The sequence below is a fragment of the Nicotiana tomentosiformis genome, chromosome 8 (genome assembly GCF_000390325.3).
Source record: "Nicotiana tomentosiformis chromosome 8, ASM39032v3, whole genome shotgun sequence".
NCBI classification, from domain to species: Eukaryota; Viridiplantae; Streptophyta; class Magnoliopsida; order Solanales; family Solanaceae; genus Nicotiana; species Nicotiana tomentosiformis.
In genome coordinates this window covers 129,848,529-129,869,485 of record NC_090819.1, presented here as the reverse complement: position 1 = coordinate 129,869,485, position 20,957 = coordinate 129,848,529, and the positions used below count along the sequence as shown (strand labels likewise).

At 33.9% G+C, this 20,957-nt stretch overlaps 2 protein-coding genes across 6 annotated transcripts; one reads left to right on the top strand and one right to left on the bottom strand.

Moving 5' to 3' along the window:
- Positions 1–9,280: 9,280 nt before the first annotated feature.
- LOC104096189 (glutathione S-transferase T1-like) lies at positions 9,281–13,458 on the top strand. Of its 2 annotated transcripts, none has more exons than XM_009602515.4 (7): positions 9,281–9,462; positions 10,135–10,208; positions 10,317–10,377; positions 10,707–10,760; positions 11,064–11,143; positions 11,926–12,131; positions 12,951–13,458. In XM_009602515.4, exons 1-7 carry the CDS (start codon positions 9,398–9,400, stop codon positions 13,161–13,163), a joined length of 753 nt encoding a protein of 250 aa, XP_009600810.1. In that variant the 5' UTR covers positions 9,281–9,397; the 3' UTR covers positions 13,164–13,458. The 2 variants fall into 2 exon arrangements, with proteins under 2 accessions (XP_009600810.1, XP_033512004.1); XM_033656113.2 differs by lacking the exon at positions 9,281–9,462 and adding an exon at positions 9,497–9,951 and having other exon boundaries at positions 10,089–10,208; positions 12,926–13,139.
- Positions 13,459–13,663: 205 nt separating this feature from the next.
- On the bottom strand, positions 13,664–20,341 carry LOC104096190 (probable copper-transporting ATPase HMA5). 4 transcript variants are annotated; one of them, XM_009602516.3, is made up of 6 exons: positions 19,958–20,341; positions 15,982–17,373; positions 15,619–15,873; positions 15,416–15,538; positions 14,737–15,222; positions 13,664–14,241 (listed from the first exon to the last, which is right to left on the bottom strand). In XM_009602516.3, exons 1-6 carry the CDS (start codon positions 20,309–20,311, stop codon positions 13,825–13,827), a joined length of 3,027 nt encoding a protein of 1,008 aa, XP_009600811.1. In that variant the 5' UTR covers positions 20,312–20,341; the 3' UTR covers positions 13,664–13,824. The 4 variants fall into 4 exon arrangements, with proteins under 4 accessions (XP_009600811.1, XP_033512000.1, XP_033512001.1 ...); XM_033656109.2 differs by having other exon boundaries at positions 14,048–14,260; XM_033656110.2 differs by having other exon boundaries at positions 14,048–14,249.
- Positions 20,342–20,957: the final 616 nt, after the last annotated feature.

Below are 20,957 nucleotides of genomic sequence, written 5' to 3'. Positions count from 1 at the left end.
TTCACGGGATAAGAAATCTGGCAGAGAATTATCAATTCTCTTTTTATATTGTATTTCAAAATCAAAAGGGGCCAATTGAGCCTGCCATCTCGCAAATATCATTTTTGAGGCATCATGTTTAAAATCTTTGTTAAACATATATTTAACAGATTGTGCGTCAGTTTTTATCAAAAACTTTTGGTTGTATAAATCGTCCTGAAATTTTAAAACATATTTTACTATGGTTAACATTTCATGTGCCACAGTAGCGTATTTTCTCTGGGCTTCAGACCATTTACCAGAGTAGAATCTAATCAGGTATTCATGCTTATTGTTGGGATTTATCTCCTTTAAAATCCCTCCGTAACTAATATTAGACGCATCAGTCTCTATAATCTTTTGCCATGCAGGATTAGCAAGGGTTAAACAAGGTAAAAATTTAACACGTTGCTTAATATTTTTAACCAAAGTAGTATGACTATCAGTCCAAGGATTTTTATAATTCTTTTTTAGCCTATCATATAAGGGGGCTAAATCACGCGATAAATCTTTATAAAAAGGCGATATATAATATATATAAGCTATATTCGAATATATAAGATGTATATATAGTATATCGATATAAGATGTATATATATATATAAGCTATATTCGATAAGCTATATATACATCTTATATACTATATATAAGATGTATATATAGTATAGTATATATATTAAATGTATATATATATATATATAAGCTATATTCGATAAGTTATATATACAGCTTATATACTATATATATATAGTATATCGATATAAGATATATATATATATATATATATATATATATATATATATAAGCTATATTCGATATGCTATATATACATCTTATATACTATATATAAGATGTATATATAGTATAGTATATATATTAAATTTATATATAGTATATATATATATATATAAAGTTATATTCGATAAGCTATATATATACAGCTTATATACTATATATAAGATGTATATATAGTATAGTATATATATATATTAGTCTAAAGACAAAAGGATGTTAAAAATAATATCTAAGTCTAAAGAATAAAATATTGTAAAGAGATATGCCTTGTAATTTTATTATAGCATTAAAAAATATTGTAATATCTTTCTTAGTCTTCATCCCCCTATGGAATGAGCACAACAAGGTGCTAATACCACCATTGAGAAGAAAAAGAAATTAATCAAGATGTGCCAAAATATAAGTTACATAATACATACTTATTTTTGTTCATACAAGTTACATGGAATCTCTTACAAACTTCATAAATCTATCAAGGTCCGGAGGAATTTCCGTTGGTATTGGCGGAAAAGTTGCTTGGTCATCGCCACTTCCGGGCGAAGCAACATCCTCCGCAAGTTCAGCTAGTATTTCTTCATAAGCTTCGTCTTCATCTGGTTGTGATTCAGCAAGTCCAAAGTTTCTTCTTTCCGACCGGATCCAATCTCTGAAAAGTTAAGAGTTGGAACGAGTTACCGAATTGACGAACAACTTGTTGGAAATTGATTATCGTTGAAGAATTCAATTCACCAACTTCACAATTGTTTCACAAATTATAACAATAAATTAAGCAATAGTAGCAATTATAGAAGAAAATTAGAGAGAGATTGTGATAGATTGATCATTTTGTAAGAAAAAATGAAAGAATGATGGGGTATTTATAGTTGAAAATAGGAAAAAAGTGTAATTATAAAAAGTTTGGGATTAAAACAAAGTTGGGGGGGTTAAATGACTATTTTATAAATAGCCAACGGCTATTTTTGACAGCCCAACGGCTATATTATTTTGTTTTTTAAAAAAATTATTTTTAAAAATAGCCGTTGGGACCGTTTGGCCCGCTAAGGGACCGGGCCGGTCCCGGGCCCTGGCGGGCTATATGGTCCCCGGCCTGACGGGCCCAAATCATAGGACCGGCCCAGGCCCGCTTAAATCGGGCCAAACGGTCCTGGCCCGTTTGGCTCGTTTGGCCCGCGGTCCCGGGCCTGGACCGGCCCACTTGCCACCCTTAAGTGTGACATTGATGTTTGACTATAATTCCATATTTTTAGTGCATTGCTTACCTTATATTTTGGTGCTTTAATATTAAATTGTAATATATTTATGCTTAATTGAATTTATTTTATGTGTAGATACTTTGGAGATGAAATTGAGAGTAACGTAAAAAGTTTATGTGTATTTTATACACTACAAGAATGGTTCATGATTATTTATTGATTGAAAATATTATAATGACATAATTAGACAATGATCGAAGACAAAAAGAAACAATTGCAAAGGATTTGAAAAGAAAACAGAAACGAGAATTGGAAAGTTTGGCACAGCAAATCAATTGGAAACAAGTGAGGCGTCAAATTCAGCCGCCATATGCCGAGCGACGCGAGAGTGTTAGTCGAGATTATTTCTTTTTTTTATTTTGGACTTGATTATTTTCTTTATGCTTCTCCCTACACCTATAAATAGTTTTTAAACATAATTTTTATTAAAAAAAATTTGGACCAAGCGGAGAGCACGGAGCCGCCGTGGAGGCCGGAATTCATCAGATTCCATCTTTCTTCCATCAAACTTAATAATCTTTACGTTTCTTTGGATGAATTGTTATTTTGCTACCATGTCTATGTGGAACTAAACTTCGCGTTTTTGAATTGTGCTTGTCATGAATATTGAAGTTTATTAATTATATTACCGTTAATTCGAGTTATCATCTTTGGTTGTTTCTCTAATTCTGGGTATAATTGCTTAATTGTTTGACCAGCATTTGAGTTCTATTTACTATCTAGGCTTGGGAAAGCTGTGTTTAGATTAGAGTGGAATTAGAGAGAGCTTGTTTCTGAACCCGTGGCACGAGAAAAGATTTCGCGGTTAGGATAGAAATATACCTAACAATCTTGCTTAGTTGAATACCGTATTATATTCGCACATAATAGTATTGGGACTGAGACAAATTCCCTTTTGACTTTCCTCCCCGCTTCAAAGCTCTCCTACAAAATCACCACTTCCCTCTCTACACCACCCAATTTGATGGTGTATTCTGGGCTCTCACAAACAATGGTTTATTCTCAGCCCAATTAATTGTATGTTGCTCTACTCCATAAATTTATATAAGGCTGGTAAGTGGGCCGGTCCAGGCCCGGGACTGCGGGCCAAACGGCTAAACAGGCCAGAATCGTTTGGTCCGATTTTAACAGGCCTGGTCCGGGCTCGTGGGCCGGTCCCTTAGCGGGCCTAGCGGACCCAACGGCTATTTTAAAAAAAAAAAAAAAAAATAGTCGTTGGCTATTTATGAAATAGCCATTTAACCTCCCAACTTTGTTTTAATCCCAAACTTTTTATAATTATACTCTTCCCCTATTTTCAACTATAAATACCCCATTATTATTTCATTTTTTCTTACAAAATCATCAATCTATCACAATCTCTCTCTAATTTACTTCTATAATTGCTACTATTGCTTACTTTATTGTTACAATTTGTGAAACAATTGTGAAGTTGGTGAATTGAAGTCTTCAACGATAATCAATTTCCAACAAGTTGTTCGTCAATTCGGTAAACTCGTTCCAACTCTTAAGTTTTAATATTATAATTTTGTTTGTTTTATTTACTTTGCTTGATTAATTAAGATGGCTTATTCCTTAAAAAATATGTTTAGTAAAAATAAGGGAAAATCGAAGAGTGGTGAATCTAGTGGCCAATATGTTCCTCCTCCACTTCCCCCGGCTCCCCGACCCAAACATGTTACCCGTCATACACCTCCTATTCTTGATAGCGATAATAGTTTATTACAATTTACCGAGAGTCAATTTTTCCATAATATTGCACCCGGTGAACAATTAAACCATGAATATATGAATGCTCTTTATGGTAATCCAACTATTGATGAAAATGATGATGAAGAAATAGATTTTGATGAAACGCAACCGGATGATGATACACCCACTAGTCATGCTCCTGAAGTTATCCCAACTAATAATAATCTAGACGATCCCCCGTCTGACCCTCCTATTAGTGCCACTACTTTTTCTAGACAACCTTTTAAACGGGCAGAAACATCTCTTGTTTGGCAATTATTTACTCAACTAAGAGAAAAAAATAGGGCTAAGTGTAAAACTTGTGGCAAAGAGTTAGTTTTTCAATATGTTGGAAGTCGGATGGAAGTCGGGGGGGACGGGAAGTTTGACTAGACACATATTGCTACACCCTCAAGATAAAGCTAGATATTTTCGTATGAAAGCTTTGGCTGAGGGGACAAGTGCACCTAATCAGGCTGATCTTAGTACCGGGTCAAATCAATTTCAACCGGGAATTAACACTGTTACCGGTGGTATTTTATATTATGATCCAAAAAAAGATCGGGAAGAATTGGCAAAAATGGTCACTGTTATGTGCTTACCTTATAGTTTTCCTTCTAACCCCCACTTTGTGCATTATATTAGAAAAATTTATAATCTTACTTATAAAGGTTTTCCTCGCACAACCATAAATAGTGATATTTATAAATATAAACATGAATATGAACAATATTTGCGCTATTTATTTACTCATATAAATTATCGTCTTGCTATTACAACTAATATTGGTAGAAGTGGTAATGACTGTGATTACCTTCCTGTTATCAGTCATTGGATTGATGAGCATTGGATAATGCAAAAGCGCATTATTGCTTATAGAATAATTAATTCACGTCACACAGGGCAGTTTATTTCTAGCACGGTTGTGGATATTTGTAGATATTTTTGCATTAGTGATAAAATAATGTCAGTTTCAATGGATAATGCTACTAGTAACACAAATGTTGTAGCCTTGCTTACCACTATACTAAGTCCTGTATTTAGTAACATTTTTGTATGTTAGATGTATTTGTCATATTTACCATTTAATTGTGGGTGATGGTATGCGAATTTTAAATGTTGAAATTGAAAAGGTTAAAATGGGTCTTAATTGGCTTTTTTATTCAAACCGTAGAAGTTGACTTAGAGAATATTTTAAAAGATGCGATGAATTTAGCCTAAGAGAAAGAAAGGTTCCTAAACCTTGTCCAACTAGATGGAATTACATGTATGAAAGTTTAGTTATTGCATATGAATATAGAAACCCCATAAACTCAACGTTTAATGCTCATGTAAGTGATGATGATGAGTACCTTACAAATGCGGATTGGGCTAATATTAAAATGCTTGTATATTTTTTAGAAAAATTCCATATTGCTACAAATGAATTTTCTGGGCAATATTATCTTACTATTTCTAACTGTTTAGTTTATATTGCAGAACTTGCAAATTTGTTTGATCATTTTTCAGAGGGTGGGGAAATTTATCAACTTACTATTGATTCCATGAGAAAAAAGTTTTAAAAATAGTTTTTTCCTATTCTCCCTATTTATGGTATTGCTGCATTGTTAAATCCTACTATGAAATTAGGAGGTCCTCAATTTTGGTATGAAACTGTTTATAATGGTTTAGCACTTGAAGATGAGGAGTTGTCTAAACTTCCGAACGCAATAGCCTCAATTAAAATAAATGTTCAAACTATTTATAATGCTTATCAAGTTGCATTAGATCATGCTAGACCAAATGTTCCAACTCCTTCTTCTTCTAGTTCTCAATCATCTAAAAGAACTGCAGGAGTAAGAGCACTTAGTGCTTAGGCAGGGTTCAGGAGTTCTCAAGGTTCTAGTACTAGTGATTTTTCACAACTAAATGAGCTTGAAATTTATTTGTCACAGGGAATTGAGGAAGTGAATCCCGACGGCTCCTTTAATATTTTGGAATGGTGGAAGGACAAAGAAAAACACTTTCCAATTCTTTCAAGGATGGCCCGAGATATTTTAACTATTCAAGCTTCAACAGTGGCATCAGAGAGCGCTTTCAGTCAAGCAAGACTTCAACTCGGTGATTATAGAGCATCTATGAGGGAGAGTTTGGAAAAATCAATACTTTTCAGAGATTGGATCCGTTCGGAAAGAAGAATTTTTGGACTTGCTGAGTCACAACCAGAGGTAGACGAAGCTTACGAAGAAATGCTAGCTGAACTTGCGGAGGATGATGCTTCGCCTGGAAGCGGTGATGACCAAGCTTCATTTCCGCCACCACCAACGGAAATTCTTCCGGACCTTGAAGGATTTATGAAATTTGTAAGAGATACCATGTAAATTAATATGTAACTTGTATTTTGGCACATCTTGATTAGTTTCTTTTTCTTCTCAATGGTGGTATTAGCACCTTGTTGTGCTCATTCCATAGGGGGAGGAAGACTAAGAAAGATATTGCCATGATTTTTAATGCTATAATAAAAATATAACGCATTGGTTTGAATATCTCTTTATAATATTTTTGTCTTTTTATATATCTTAAGCTATACATATAGTATAATATAGTATAGTATATATATATAAGAGCTTATATTTATACTATACTATATATATATCTCATAAGATATATAAGCTATATTCGATATACATATATATATAAGCCTATATATATACTATCGAATACGGCTTATATACTATAGTATAGTATATATATACTATATATACAACTTAAGATATATAAACTATATTCGATATACTATATATACATCTTAAGATATACTATATATACTATACTATATATACATCTTAAGATATACTATATATACATCTTAAGATATATATACATCTCAAGATATACTATATATACTATACTATACAATATATACATCTTAAGATATACTATATATACATAGTATACTAGATATATATATAGTATAGTAGATATACATGTATATATAGTATATCTTAAGATGTATATATAGTATATCTTAAGATGTATATATAGTATATAAATCGAATATAGCTTATATATATCTTAAGATGTATATATAATATAGTATAGTATATATATATATAAGCTTATATATATATATATGTATATCGAGTATATCGAATATACTATGTATATATAGTATTGTGTGTGTGTGTGTGTATATATATATATATATATATATATATATATATATCTTAAGATGTATATATATACTATAATATACTATATATATACTATAATATATATACATAGTTTATAAGTCATATTCGATAGTATATATCTTAAGATATACTATATATACATCTTACTATATATATATATAGCTTATATATCTTAAGATGTATATATATCTTAAGATGTATATATATCTTAAGATCTACTATACTATACTATATATATATAGTATATCTTAAGATGTATATATAGTATATTTTAAGATGTATACTATGTATATATAATATAGTATATATATATTTTAAGATGTATATATAGTATATAAATCGAATATAGCTTATATATATTTATTACTATTTTTTTCTCTAACTTCTATAAAAAAAAATTAAAAATACAAAGTTTCTGTTGGGCCCGTTTAGGCCCGGGACCGGCCCACTTAACCCGAGACCGTTAGTTCGTGGTCCCGGTCCCGAGCCGGTTCCAGCAATAAGCTCGCGAAGCCCGGGACCATTTAGGATCGGCCCGCATAGGACCGGACCCGCGAAGCCCACTTAGGACCGAACCCGGCCCACTTGCTACCCTTAAATCCATAGCTAATACGGAACATCAAACCCCTTATACATGCATGGCTTTGGCGACTGCCAGTTACCCCCAAAAATTAAATCATTTCTATGGTTACTCACGCATAACTTCCTACCTATTCGTCAACATCTTCACTTCACCACATAGGTGTACTATCGGAAGCAGCTTGTTTATTTTGTCACCAAGCAAGCGAAACAATCAATCATATTTTCTTGCACTGTCCAAACGTACAAACATACTAGAAAATCTTAGGCTTACAACACCTAATTAATTCTCTTAATCGATTCCCCCACCCCTCCCAATGGCTTCTCGATGCATGTCATTTGTCCCTAGGGAAAAGGGGGTGTAGTTTCAGTCAGCGAATCATTTTTATTTGAAAAGGCTAAATCTTTCGATATAATAAAATGCCTTATAGATGCTTCCCTATAGTCATTACTAGTATTTCTGATAGTGAAATGATGATTTCTCTCGGTTGTGTTTCTATCTTATATAGGATAGAAGTCTATCCACTGATGAATGCACTTGATTCTGAGGTCTTGTGGGAAACCTTTTTTCTGCTGAGTTTCCCTTAATCTTGGCAAATGGCAATAAATCTGTTATGTTTTCACTGTTTCAAATGTATGAGCTTTGAATTTTATCCAAGAATGTCACTTGCAAGGCAAACTATTTCTGGCGCCTATTTGTCTTTGAATTTTATGCCTTGTCATACAAGATTACAAAACTATCTTGCACTTCTTTTTCATTAGTGAAGTCACTCAATTTAAGCTTCTCTCAATTTAATATCATATATTGAAAAATGCTAGAAGTTTTTTTTTAAAAAAAAAGTTTCTCTAGTGGCTTATAGATCTCTAATTAAACTGGAAAAGTCCTAGAAAATATTAGATTGGATACTAACATAATCAAACTTAATCCCAATTAATTGGTATCAATTGGATATAATATTTTCGCTATGCCTATTTTTCGCTAGGTCTGCTTGGATTCCAATAATAAAGTGTAAGGCTCTCATGACACCTTCCTTTCCTAAAATTTTAGGTCTATCTCTTACACTTTTAATATCTTCGCTCACCATGATTTCACATATATTTGAAGCTTGACATTGAACAGACTAGACCATCTCAAATGACCTTTTCTTGTTTTGTCTATGTGTGCGCATCTATTGAATGTGATCATTTTTAATCTCATCTACTTTTATATTACAATATATCTATCTTAGCATTCGTATCTTAACGAAACTCATTTTATGGATATGTTAAACTTAGAGGCTTAAATAACATTACTGGTCTTACAACGGCTCTTTATAACATGTCTTTTACTTCGATAGGTATTAATTACATAACATTCTGGTAGTATTTTTGCATTTCATTTATCCTATTTTGATACAATAGATAATATCTTCTTATATTAATCATCAAACCTAAATAATTAAATTATTTTCATTTAGACATCACTTCAACTTCACTGTTTCTATGCTAGTGGAAAAGGTGGAGATCTTTACGCAAATAGTCAGTCATATTTACAGTTTATTTTTTCTAATCACATATATATATTATAAATTGATTATACATAATTATACATATATAATATATAAATTATACATATATTGTACCTTAGTCGATTATTTTTAGTTTAAACGATTGGGTGGACGGTTATTTGGGCTAATTCCCAAACGGGCAACCCCCAACTAATATTGGGCCTCAGCCTTATCTGACCCGTCAAGGTGGATCCCACCTTAGCTACCAACGCCAACCGCAGCAAATTTAGGAGTGGCGCTAATTCCATTTTCAACACTATAAATTTAGCAAATTTAGCAAAAGGATAGATTTGGAGAAAAGATGACGCTGAAATTATACGTAGATCGTATGTCCCAACCTTCTCGTGCACTTCTCATCTTCTGCAAGTAAGCATTTTTTCTTTAATAATTTCTCTCCTTGAAATCAAGATTCAATTTTTTCTTGTTTTCCTTGAATACCCTTCATTTTTATTTAGTTTTAAAGCTCAAAATGTAGTTTTAATGATTAATTTTCCAACAGGTTAGATGGGATAGTATTTTTTTCTCTCAACACACTTAAGTTTATATGTAGTTTTGAAGCTCATAATGAGATTTTTTTAATTGGTTAAAAGGGACAGAAAGTTTTTATTTTTTTTTATTTTTTTTGAATAATCATTATTCTGTTTCTAATTTCAAAACTCAAAATGGAGTTTTAATGAGTAATTCTCCAAAAAGATAAATACAGGTATAGATTTTTTTGAACACCCTTAATTCGGTAAGTATTTTTTAAACTCAAAAGGGTGGTTTTTATTATTAATTTTCCTTGAATACTCTTAATTATGTTTCTAATTGCAAAGCTCAAAATGGAGTTTTTAATGATTACCAGAGAGTTAAGCGGTGAGAAAGTTTTCTTATTTTCTTTGAATTTCCATAATTCTGTTTCTAGCTTCAGAGCTTATAATGTGGTTGTTAATGATTAATTTTAATTTTTCTTGTTATTATCTTTTGGGGATACCCTTGATTCTTGTTTCTAGTTATGAAGCTGAAAATAGAGTTTCTAAAGATTAGTTTTTTCAAAAGGTTAAATGGGATAGACTTTGAGGAGGTCTACATAAACCTCTCCAAACGCCAGCACTTGTCTCCTGAATTTAAAGGTTTGTCATTTTATTAACTCTACTTTTTCCTAAAAAAATGTTTCTGAATTATTATTTATTACTTAATTTCAAGATAATTTCAATAGTTTCCTGTGAATTCATCTTCAGAAGTTAACCCCATGAAGCAAGTACCAGCTATAATGGATGGAAGATTTAAGCTTTTTGAAAGGTAATTTTCACCTTGAGCTGAAATTTTTAGCATTTTCCAATATTACAACTTTGTCAATGATTACTTTTCATTGTATGTGTTGCATGCATCCTAAAGCTTAATATTTAGTGATTTATTCACATAAAAGCTCATATTTTGATGTTCACCTGTGCATATAAACTACAAGAAGGAAAAATTCTGTTACGTTTAGAGCGTTTTCGTAAAGATTGATATGTATTGTGCTAGTACAGTGTGGGCACAAGTAACTACTGTGGAGACAGGACTGTGTTAAATAATCTTTTATATTGGATACGTTCAAAAGCTAGCTAACTAATTTTGTCTGCGTGCAGTCATGCAATTCTTAGATATCTGGCTTGTGCATTTCCAGGAGTTGCAGATCATTGGTAAGTGCAGCAACTTCAGGTTTTCCACTAAACCTGAATCAAATGTTTCTTATCATGGAAATGAGTACCCTTTAAAGCTCTTCTTCTTGATATGGAACATGACCCGAGCAGGTCCACGGTTTAAACTTGGTAGTTTCAATTTTTATGTTCTCATCGTTGGACCCATTGCACTTTTAAAGTTATGGATTCATAATTCAATAGTTATTAAAAATTTAGTGATTTTCTCATATATATCTAAGTTCCATATAAAAAAATGCTCGGTTTAGCTGCTATTAACTCGTGTCTTACTCCATCCTATTGAAGGTACCCAGCTGACTTATACAAAAGAGCAAAGGTCGACTCTGTGTTGGATTGGCATCACTCTAACTTGCGTCGTGGTGCAGGTTCTTATATCAGAGATTGAGTTTATTTTAGGGTCCGTTTGGACATAAAATTTGATGGAAGATTTTTCCAAAAAAAAATCACTTTTTTTCGAAATCAGCGTTTGTTCATACTATTTCCAATTTTCACTTGAAGATGCATTTTGGAAATTTTCGAAAATTTAAAAAACTGCAAAAAACTGTTTTTCAAAATTTTCACTCTAATCACTCACAAAACTTCAAAAATAACCCAAACTGAAATTTATGTCCAAACACAACTCTTAATTTCAAATACCATTTTCAGTTGAAAATTTTTTCACCATTTTTTCGAATTTTACAATTCTTATGTCCAAACGCCTACTTAGTTTGCAGTTGGAAAATTATTACTTTGCCTTAGCCTTACATGAGCTAATTTAACGGGGAGGCTGTTTTTTTCGAGCCAAAATGAAATTAATCGGGGAATTTTGTCTGTATGATCATTTTGAAAGAAGAGCAACTGGCTTTTTATAATGCTCTTTACTAAGATTCTTGCTACTAACCTAATGTAAGACAGTTGTTGCAAGCCTGCAAGTTTCTTAGACTATCTTAATAGTTGTTTCTTGTGATTGAAACAATTGACCTTTCTCAAACCTCTAATTGTGAATCTAGCCACTTAATGATGGTAAAGTTTTTATTCAAGAATGGCGGTGACTAAAAACACTATGATAAAATAGTCTTTTCCCCAATGTTCTGTGATTACTACTTGTTGATATGCCACTCTTTTAGCTGTTTCCAATAGTTGTCTGAAGCAGCGGTTATGTTTTCAGCTGCATATGTCTTTAGTACTGTTTTTGCTCCTGCATTTGGGTTGCCTTTGAATCAACAAGCAGCAGCAGAAGCTGAGAAAGTCCTTTTGGCATCTCTTGCGAAGATCGAGTCTGTTTGGCTCCAGAAAAAAGGACGGTTTTTGCTTGGGAGTGGCCAACCTTCAATTGCAGATCTTAGCTTAGTGTGTGAGATTATGCAACTTGAGGTATAGAGATTTTCCCTTTTCCTGCTGTTGCTTTACTTCTGTTGATCCAAAGCATAAATTATCAAGAGGAATCTGTTGCTTAGAACGCTATTTGAGCACTCTATAAGTAGATATTTTCAGTAAACTATCATGTCGGAACTTCTTGAGCCGAGGGTCTACGGGAAACAGCCTCTCTACCTCCTATGGGTAGGGGTAAGGTCTGCGTACACAATACCCTCCCCAGACCCTACTTGTGGGACTCCACTGGGTTTGTTGTTGTTGTTGTTATTGTTGTATCATATCTGAACTTCCCCTTAGAGGGAAATGATGCATACATGCAAAACCATGACTTAATTGTTTTGTCTCAAAATGTAGTTATTGACATTCAGAACCGTGTTAACGGTTGCTTTCCCCTCTGTCAGCTTATATAAACTTCCATAAATCCACTGCACATGGTGGTATAAGTGTTGCCCTTTTAAGTCCCTATTCTACAAGACAAAGAGGTAATAATAATTCTGCTCTCTTCTCTAGGTTGGGTTAAAGGGTAATTCATGGCCACCAATTGTTTCCTCCCGTCAGTTCTCTACTTGTTCTCTCCACTTCTGCTATGAGTAGTTTCAGTGAGCCAGTTATTTTTGTTTGAAAAGACTAAATCTTTTTATATAATGAAGTGCCTTAGTTATAGATGCTTCGGTATGGTCTTTACTAGTATAGCTGATGACGAAATGATGATTTTCTCTCGGTTGTGGTTCTTAGGATGGAAGTATATCCACTTGAGTGGACTTGGAGAAAGTACTTGTTCTCACGTCTTGTAGAATCTTCTTTTTCCTGTGAGTTTAGGTTCTTGATTCGAAGGATCGTGAGCGGATAATAGGCCCATACAACAGAGTTTTGAAGTGGATTGATGACACAAAGAATGCCATGGAACCTCATTTCCAAGAGGTACATTTAATCCTCTTCAAAGCTAAAGAGAAGCTCCAAAAGCAAAGAGATGCTGTAGGAAGTAGCATTCCTCAATCGAGCAGAAAATTTGACTTGCATTCGAAGATGTGAGATAGCAATTAGGAGCCAGGTGCTGCATTGTGTTCGCAGAATCACTGTGCACCATGGCGGATAACGTGATAAATATTTGCGGAACAGCGTGTATGTGAAAGCTGATACAGGAAGGAGAATTCTGATCCAAGCTTTTCTGATTCATTATCTTTATGTATATGTACTTGTAAAATAAGTGTACAATGTGATAATCCTAGTCCACAAAATATGTAATCACACAAGCTGAGAGCCCCTTAATCTTGGCTATACATCTGTTTCTTCACTTATCAAATATATGAATACTGAATTCTATTTCTAGCGCCTCTGGTGCATTTTCACTGTTGCCTATGGAAAAGGATCGTAACAGAATTTTGGGTCCAGGAAATAGTGTTGAGAGATCCGACTCTTGTCAATAAAATCTGTTATATTACTTTACTGTATCAGATATATGAGTATGGAATTGCATTCAAGATTATGTCTTCTTATAGTGATATAAGGGGTTCTAAAAAGAGCCCAACCAGTTGTTTCAAGTGTCCTTTATTTGCTTTTCCAGTTTTTTCTCGTTGAACATAATATATAAAGAACATGACTTAACAGAAAATAATCCACTGGCTGTATCTTTTTTCTCCCATTGGCCAAAAATCTACAGAGTTTAGTTTGCTACTAAGTTAGCAGCCAAGAATTACTCAACAATGATTCTGTGTAAATCAAGAGTGTTCAGCTTCTTAGGTTTCCTGTACTTCTTCAGCAAAAGAGAGCTACAAACAACACTCACTGAAGAAGCAGCCATTGCAGCCCCAGCAACCCATGGTGGTAAGCGAAAACCAGTAAATGGGAACAGAACCCCAGCAGCAATTGGGATGCTAAGGAGGTTATATCCCAAAGCCCAAAAGTAGTTGAGGTGGATTCTCTTAAAGGTTTTCTTGGAAAGATCAATTGCAGTTATCACATCACTCAAGCTGCTCTTCATAAGAACAATGTCAGCTGCTTCAATTGCTATATCTGTGCCTACACCAATTGCCATTCCTACATCAGCAGCCACAAGTGCCGGTGAGTCATTAACTCCATCTCCCACCATTGCCACAACTTTGCCTAGTTCCTGGTCGACTAAAATGGAACTGTTGAATCATGCAAAGAAGATATAGCTTGAATGATGAAAGGTTCAGTAACTAAACATTAGGAGTTAGTTTCACGTATGGTCACTGAAAAATTACAAACTACTTTTTATCATATTATAGTCACTGAACTTACCCACTGTCACAGTAAATTCACAAACTTTACCCCCTATAACAGCGAATTCACCTTGATTGGTAGGTTTTGTCATTATAGTGGGTAAAGTTGAGTGACTTTATTGTCGTATCGGGTAAGTTCAGTTACTTTAATGTGACAAAAACAGTTTTGTGACTCTACTATTACAGTGGGTAAAATCAAGTTACTTTAAAGTGACAAATAGTTTCATGACTCTGCTGTTATAGAGGATAAAGTTCAATGACTACACGTGAGATTAACCCCTTAAATGGAACAGTTGAAGCATGTGAAGAAGATAGATGTTTGAATGATGAAAAGCTGAGAGTAACTGAACATTAGCTTCTACCTGTAGTTCCTTCACTTTTTCAGCTTTCTGCTTAGGTTTGGCTTCTGCTACAACATATTTTGAGTCAATTCCAACTTGCTTGGCTATGGCATTTGCTGTTCCCCAGTTGTCGCCTGTTACTATCATACTCTCAATGTTCATGGATTTTAGAATGGAGATGACTTCTGGAGCCTCTGGCTTCAATGGATCGGAAATGGCAAGAACACCTATCAGCTCTTTATCGATAGATACTAGGATGCCGGTTTGAGCCAGTCCTTCTGTTTCTGCTAATGCTTCTTCAGCTTCAACTGGAATGGCAATCTCCTCCTCTAGCATCAAGCTTTTGTTCCCCACAATCACTTCTTTGTTGCAGATGATAGCCTTCACACCTTGACCAGTTATGGACTCAAAGTTCAAGGCTTCAGGCCAGATAAGTTTCTCCTCACTTCCTCTCAATTTTTTCGCGTACTCAACAATTGCCTTGGCTAAGGGGTGATCACTATTTACCTGTCAAGTTAAAATGCAGTAGAAGACACTTAAATTGTTGGCATTTTGGTAACTAAGGGCTAACAACTTTTCTTGGCATTGAAACCTTTCAAATTCCAAAAGATAGCTACTAGTAGTCATTTATGTTAGTTTTTTTATTAAGGGTATGAATTGACCTTCCCAATGAAGAATCATAAACAACACAATATCCTACCTCAGCAGCAGCAATAAGTTCATAGCATTCTTGAGGTACCATAGTTTTGAAAAGCCTAGTATTGACAACCATAGGCTTACCAATAGTAAGAGTGCCCGTCTTGTCAAAAACTATACAGTTCACCTGTAGAATGAAACAGTTTACAACAAAGTTCATTAACAAAATTAAGATTGTTATTAAGAAGAAAGAGTTTGAACTCATACCTCTCGTGCACTCTCCAATGCTTGACCACCTTTAATGAGGACACCAAGGGAAGCGCCAACTCCAGTACCGACCATAACGGCAGTGGGAGTAGCTAGGCCGAGTGCGCAGGGGCAGGCTACCACCATGACCGATATGCCAAACTGCAGGGCAAGCTCAAAGCTATCCATGGAAGAAGGAATCCAAGTTCTTGGATAAGCTTTAAACATTCCAGCTAAAAACCAAGAAACCCAAGTACAAAATGAGAGAGCAATGACCTGAGAAATTGGAATCAATCACTAATTTTCAGCCAAACCTAGATATAATTGGTTAGTTATATATATATACGTAGACAACAATGACATGTAAGGGGTGCTTAATCTCACAAGAGGCACAAAGTACTTGGAAATGTGGTCAGCAAATCTCTGCACAGGAGCTTTAGCCATTTGTGCTGATTCAACCAACCGAACAATCTGCGATAGAGCAGTCTCTGACCCAACCCTTGTTGCCTTGATGTGTAACACCCCATTCTCATTCAAAGTCCCTCCTATCACCATGTCACCCGTCCTTTTTGTGACCGGACGAGATTCTCCTGTTATCATGCTTTCATTTGTATGGCTTTGTCCCCAGATGACAAGACCATCACAAGCCACTTTTGAACCTGGAATGGTTTTAATCACATCATTCTTTTGTATCAATCTGCTATCAACTTCTTCCTCATTTACCACATTGCCTTTGTCATCTATTGTTAACATTGTTGCAGTCTTTGGGGCCAAATCCATGAGCTTGGCAATGGCCTCAGATGTCTTTCCTCTAGCCAAAACTTCCAGATATTTCCCAAGTAGAATGAACGAGATAAGCATTGAGCTAGTCTCAAAAAAGTCACTAGCTTTGAAAGTTGGAGAAGTAGCAGCTCTTAGTACTGAATAGACTGAATAAAAGTAAGCTGCATTTGTTCCTAATGCAATAAGAACATCCATATTTGCATAACCATGGCTTAAGGCAATATAGGCACCAATATAGAATTTTCGACCAATGATGAACTGTACTGGTGTAGATAATGCCCATCTCAGAACCTCTCCAATGTTTAGCATGTTGACAACCTTAGTTTCCAATACATTTTTCAAACCAGGAATATACATAAAAACCATTGAAGTAAAAAAGACGGGAACTGTAAATACTAAACACCAAAGAAAAGCTCTATGGTATTGCCTGATTTCTTGATGTCTATGTTCGTCTCTTTCTCTTCCCTCAGGAAATATAGATGCTTTGAAACATCCTGATCCAGTTGATTCGATTGCACGAATAAAGTCTCTCGGTCCTGTTACATCTGCTCTATAAGTGACTGATAATTTTTTGAGCTGCAGGTCTAAGTCTATCTCTTGAACTCCTTGAAGTTCAAGAAGAGAATTCTTTATCAGTTTAACACAATTCTCAGTGTTAGCTCCATCAACTTTTAGCAGTATACGACTCTTATCGTCTCCTGTACTAATCAATTTGCCTTCGAAACCTGTATTTCCAATAGCTTCTAACAGCTGATTGTAATCTACTATTTTTGGATCATAACAGATTTCAGCTTCTTGAGTTGCTAATGCGACTTGTGCTTTATGTACACCAGGGATTACCTGCAATGCTGATTCAAGAGTTGTGGAACAAGAAGTGCAAGTCATTCCATTTACTTGAATCCTGCATACTTGAGAGGACTTCTGATTCATCTCTTCTTTTAACAATTTGGCCTGAAATCCGACGTCCTCTATGGTCTCGCGGATCATCTCCTCCTAGTCATATTTTACCATGAAACATTTCAACTATGTAAGAATAATTCTTGGAGATTTTCTTATCCTCACAAGATTACTGGGACACCCTACGCGAATCTCATATGGACAAAACATGAGAGAAATGTTGGAAATATAAATAAACATGACTTAGACCCTAATAATACATTTTAAAGCCGTGCGGGCTAAGCCTAAAACGAACAATAGTACTAGGCCTTTACAGTTATATAGCTGTAAAGACAAAGTGCCTAGTAGAAGAAACCCCCTTTTGAGAAACCACACACCAACCAAACATATTGAACAACCAGGATAGTGTTATATCTATGATACTATGTTTTGAATTTTGATGTACCTTATTGCAGCTTAATTATTAAAGTTAGCAACTTTCAACTTATTAAAGTTGTTAAATAGAAGGAGCATTTAGAATAAGATGTACAGATTTTCATATATTTTACCATTAGTCTTTGTCTAATTAAAGTGGGATTTGTGGATAATCTTTGATAATTATCAACACCCGTATCCACTTCTGGAAAAGAAAAAGTTTTAATTTTTTCTATATGCACCTTAAAATTTCTTAACTGTGTATGAGGAATCTGAGAGGCTGGCACAAAACACTAGAAAGGAAAAAAGGCAAACATTCTTTAGAAAAAGAAGATACAAATATTTCTCCACTAGAGCGCATGGATTCGGTTAATGCTTTACAGTCGGCAACTTCCAATCATATCTCAAGTTTACAAACACTTACATAGGGTTGGGCATAAAAACCGAATTTCGAACTGAATCGAATTAATTTAGTATTTCGGTTTCGATTTTTTCGATATTTCGGTGTACTTCAGTACAGAAATTTCGGTATTTTGGTACGGTATTCGGTATTGAATTTTTAATATTTCGATACGGTATTCGGTATTGAGTTTTTGATATTTCGATATACCGAAATATTTAAGTCCAATCCCACCTATATTTTTATTTTCCAGCCCAATAAGCCTAAGCCCAACACCCCAAGTCCCCTAAATCCTAATTCCCTAATCCCTTAGCGGGCCTAGCAACCTCCTTAGGCTTAGAGACTTACGGACAGTAGTTTGAAAATTTAAAGAATCACTGTTTTTGGGGAATATACACCATCAATTCCATTTCTCTTCTCTGATTTGGCAATAAAAAAAGTGTCACCGAACTAATTATTCTTGAAACAAATCAACAATGGCTTTGAGTTTTCCTTTGAGTGGTTGAATTCTCAGCAGAAGTCATAAGATATGTTAGGCAATACGCAATTAGGCATAGCATAATCTTGGGAGATTTGAAAGATTTTGGTATAATACCGAAACCATACCGAAATTGTACCGAACCAAATAAGAAAATATCAAATCGTACCGAACTATTTTGGTACGGTATTTGATATGCACAATTGATATACCGAATACCGAAATATCGAACCGTAATTATTAAATACCGTACCGAAATACCGAACGCCCACCCCTACTTTACACACACACGAGTCTTGTTAATTATTTTATTTAAAAATATTTACTTTATATCAATTTGTTAAATACTCCCTCCGTTTTAATTTACGTGAACTTATTTGACTAGGCACGGAGTTTAAGAAAAGAAAGAAGACTTTTGAAATTGTGGTTTAAATGAGTCACATATTTTGTATGACTATAAATCATTGCATAAAGGTAAATTATTTTCAAATAAGAAAATAAATCATTCTTTTTGACACATACTAAAAAGGAAATAGGTTCACGTAAATTGAAACGGAAAGTATACGATAGTATATCTTTTCATAATTTCAACTTTTGTGTGAACATTGGGGCTTTAGCATTTGGGGTTTGAGGTTTCTTTGTAATGGTGTCTAGAATACTCGTATTATTTTCTCTATTATTTCTTTAATTTACATGGTTTAATATAGATTATGATTAGAAAGTTAAAACTACCACTTAATTTTGTTGAAGTTGGTGTGTCTTTGCTTCGCGAATTTTTTAATTTTGACATGTTGGTTAAACTTAGTTACACTTTTTTTGTTGGTAAAACTTTGTGATTTTGTTCTAACTCCTCCTTTTCTTATTCATTCACAGGATATTCCATTTTTGCTGTTTTCTTTCATTTTTTGTTTTTGTTTTAAGGGGTCGGAGGAGGAATGAACAATCATAAATTGGTGTAACTATTACTATAACATTGAAGAATTGCATTTGAATAAGGAAGGAAATACGAGATATATATTACTCCCTCAGGTCCTCCGGTCTACTTTAATTAATTTTTTTATATTTATTTATGGTCCATAATATTTGATTTTTTCAGATATCAAGAAAGAAAAAGTTGACTTTAGAGTAAAGAACCTAGGAGTATTTGTTGTAATTACAACAAACAAATTAAGGTTAACATGGTCAATTTCATTGTTTATTAATGCTAAAATATGAATTCCTTAATATGTGTGAAAATAAGATCAAAAAATTAATTAAAGTGAATTGGAAGGAGTACTAATTTTTTTGGTTTTCCCACCCATTGTCAAGTACTCACTTTGGGGTCCTACTAATTTAGATGGGAAATAAAAAGAAAAAAATCCACTATGAGAGAGATGTTGCAAACTTACATAGACAAGACTGGCGTTGAAAATAACTTGAGCTTTGTTATTCAAAACATCAATTACAACCAGTTTAATTCCAGGAAGTTTTTTTATGGCATTCTCCACAGAAGCAGCACATGCAGAACAAGTCATTCCAATGACTGAAAACAAAGCATTAGCTTCATTTTCTTGAATATTATTGTCTTTTTCTTCATATTCAGAGTAAATTGAATTCCCTTTTGGGAAATGAGGTTTTGAGAATATGTTTTGGATAGTTTTGGCTACTACTACTCCTTTTACTCTCTTTATATTCTTTTGGTTGAAACAAGTAGACATGTTTTCTCTTTGGTCATTTGGTTTTTGTTGAAAAGTTTTTGCCATATAGTATAATTGTTTTATGCAGGTGCTTCAAACGTAAGGATTAAGCACTCTCGAGTTAGCACTTACATATATTTATATAGGTGATAAGCCAATCATAGAAGAGGAATAAAACTTGACATGTTTGTGGGATATAAAGTTGATGGCATGCGTGTTGAGGTGGGAAACTAGGTCAGCCGAGTCGTATCCAGAATTTAAATATAATGAATTCAAGTTCAGTATTTTACCACAATTCATTCGATTTACTGAGTTCAAGATCTATTATTTGTACTTGTTGATTACATCTGCATATGTTCTAGTAAAGTGAGCGACGCAGATAGAGACAAATCCAAGATTTAAGTTCTATGAGTACAACTTTTAAGGTTTTATCCATTAAACTCATTATATTTTTAAAGTTATGCGTTCATCTCTAATATTTATTGTAATTTTATTGAATCTTTAACATATAAATTATATTCCACATCGAAAGTTATGATTTCAATCAAAAGACTGTACCTATAACGGTACATTCGTACCCGGATGAAGGATGGTTCTGCAACTTATTGCCTCTGACTCGATATACACAAAAAAATATTTAAAATAAACTACACTAATTCCAATTCTAGATTAGTCTTTAAAAGAAATACTAGACTGTAGTTGGGGACAGATT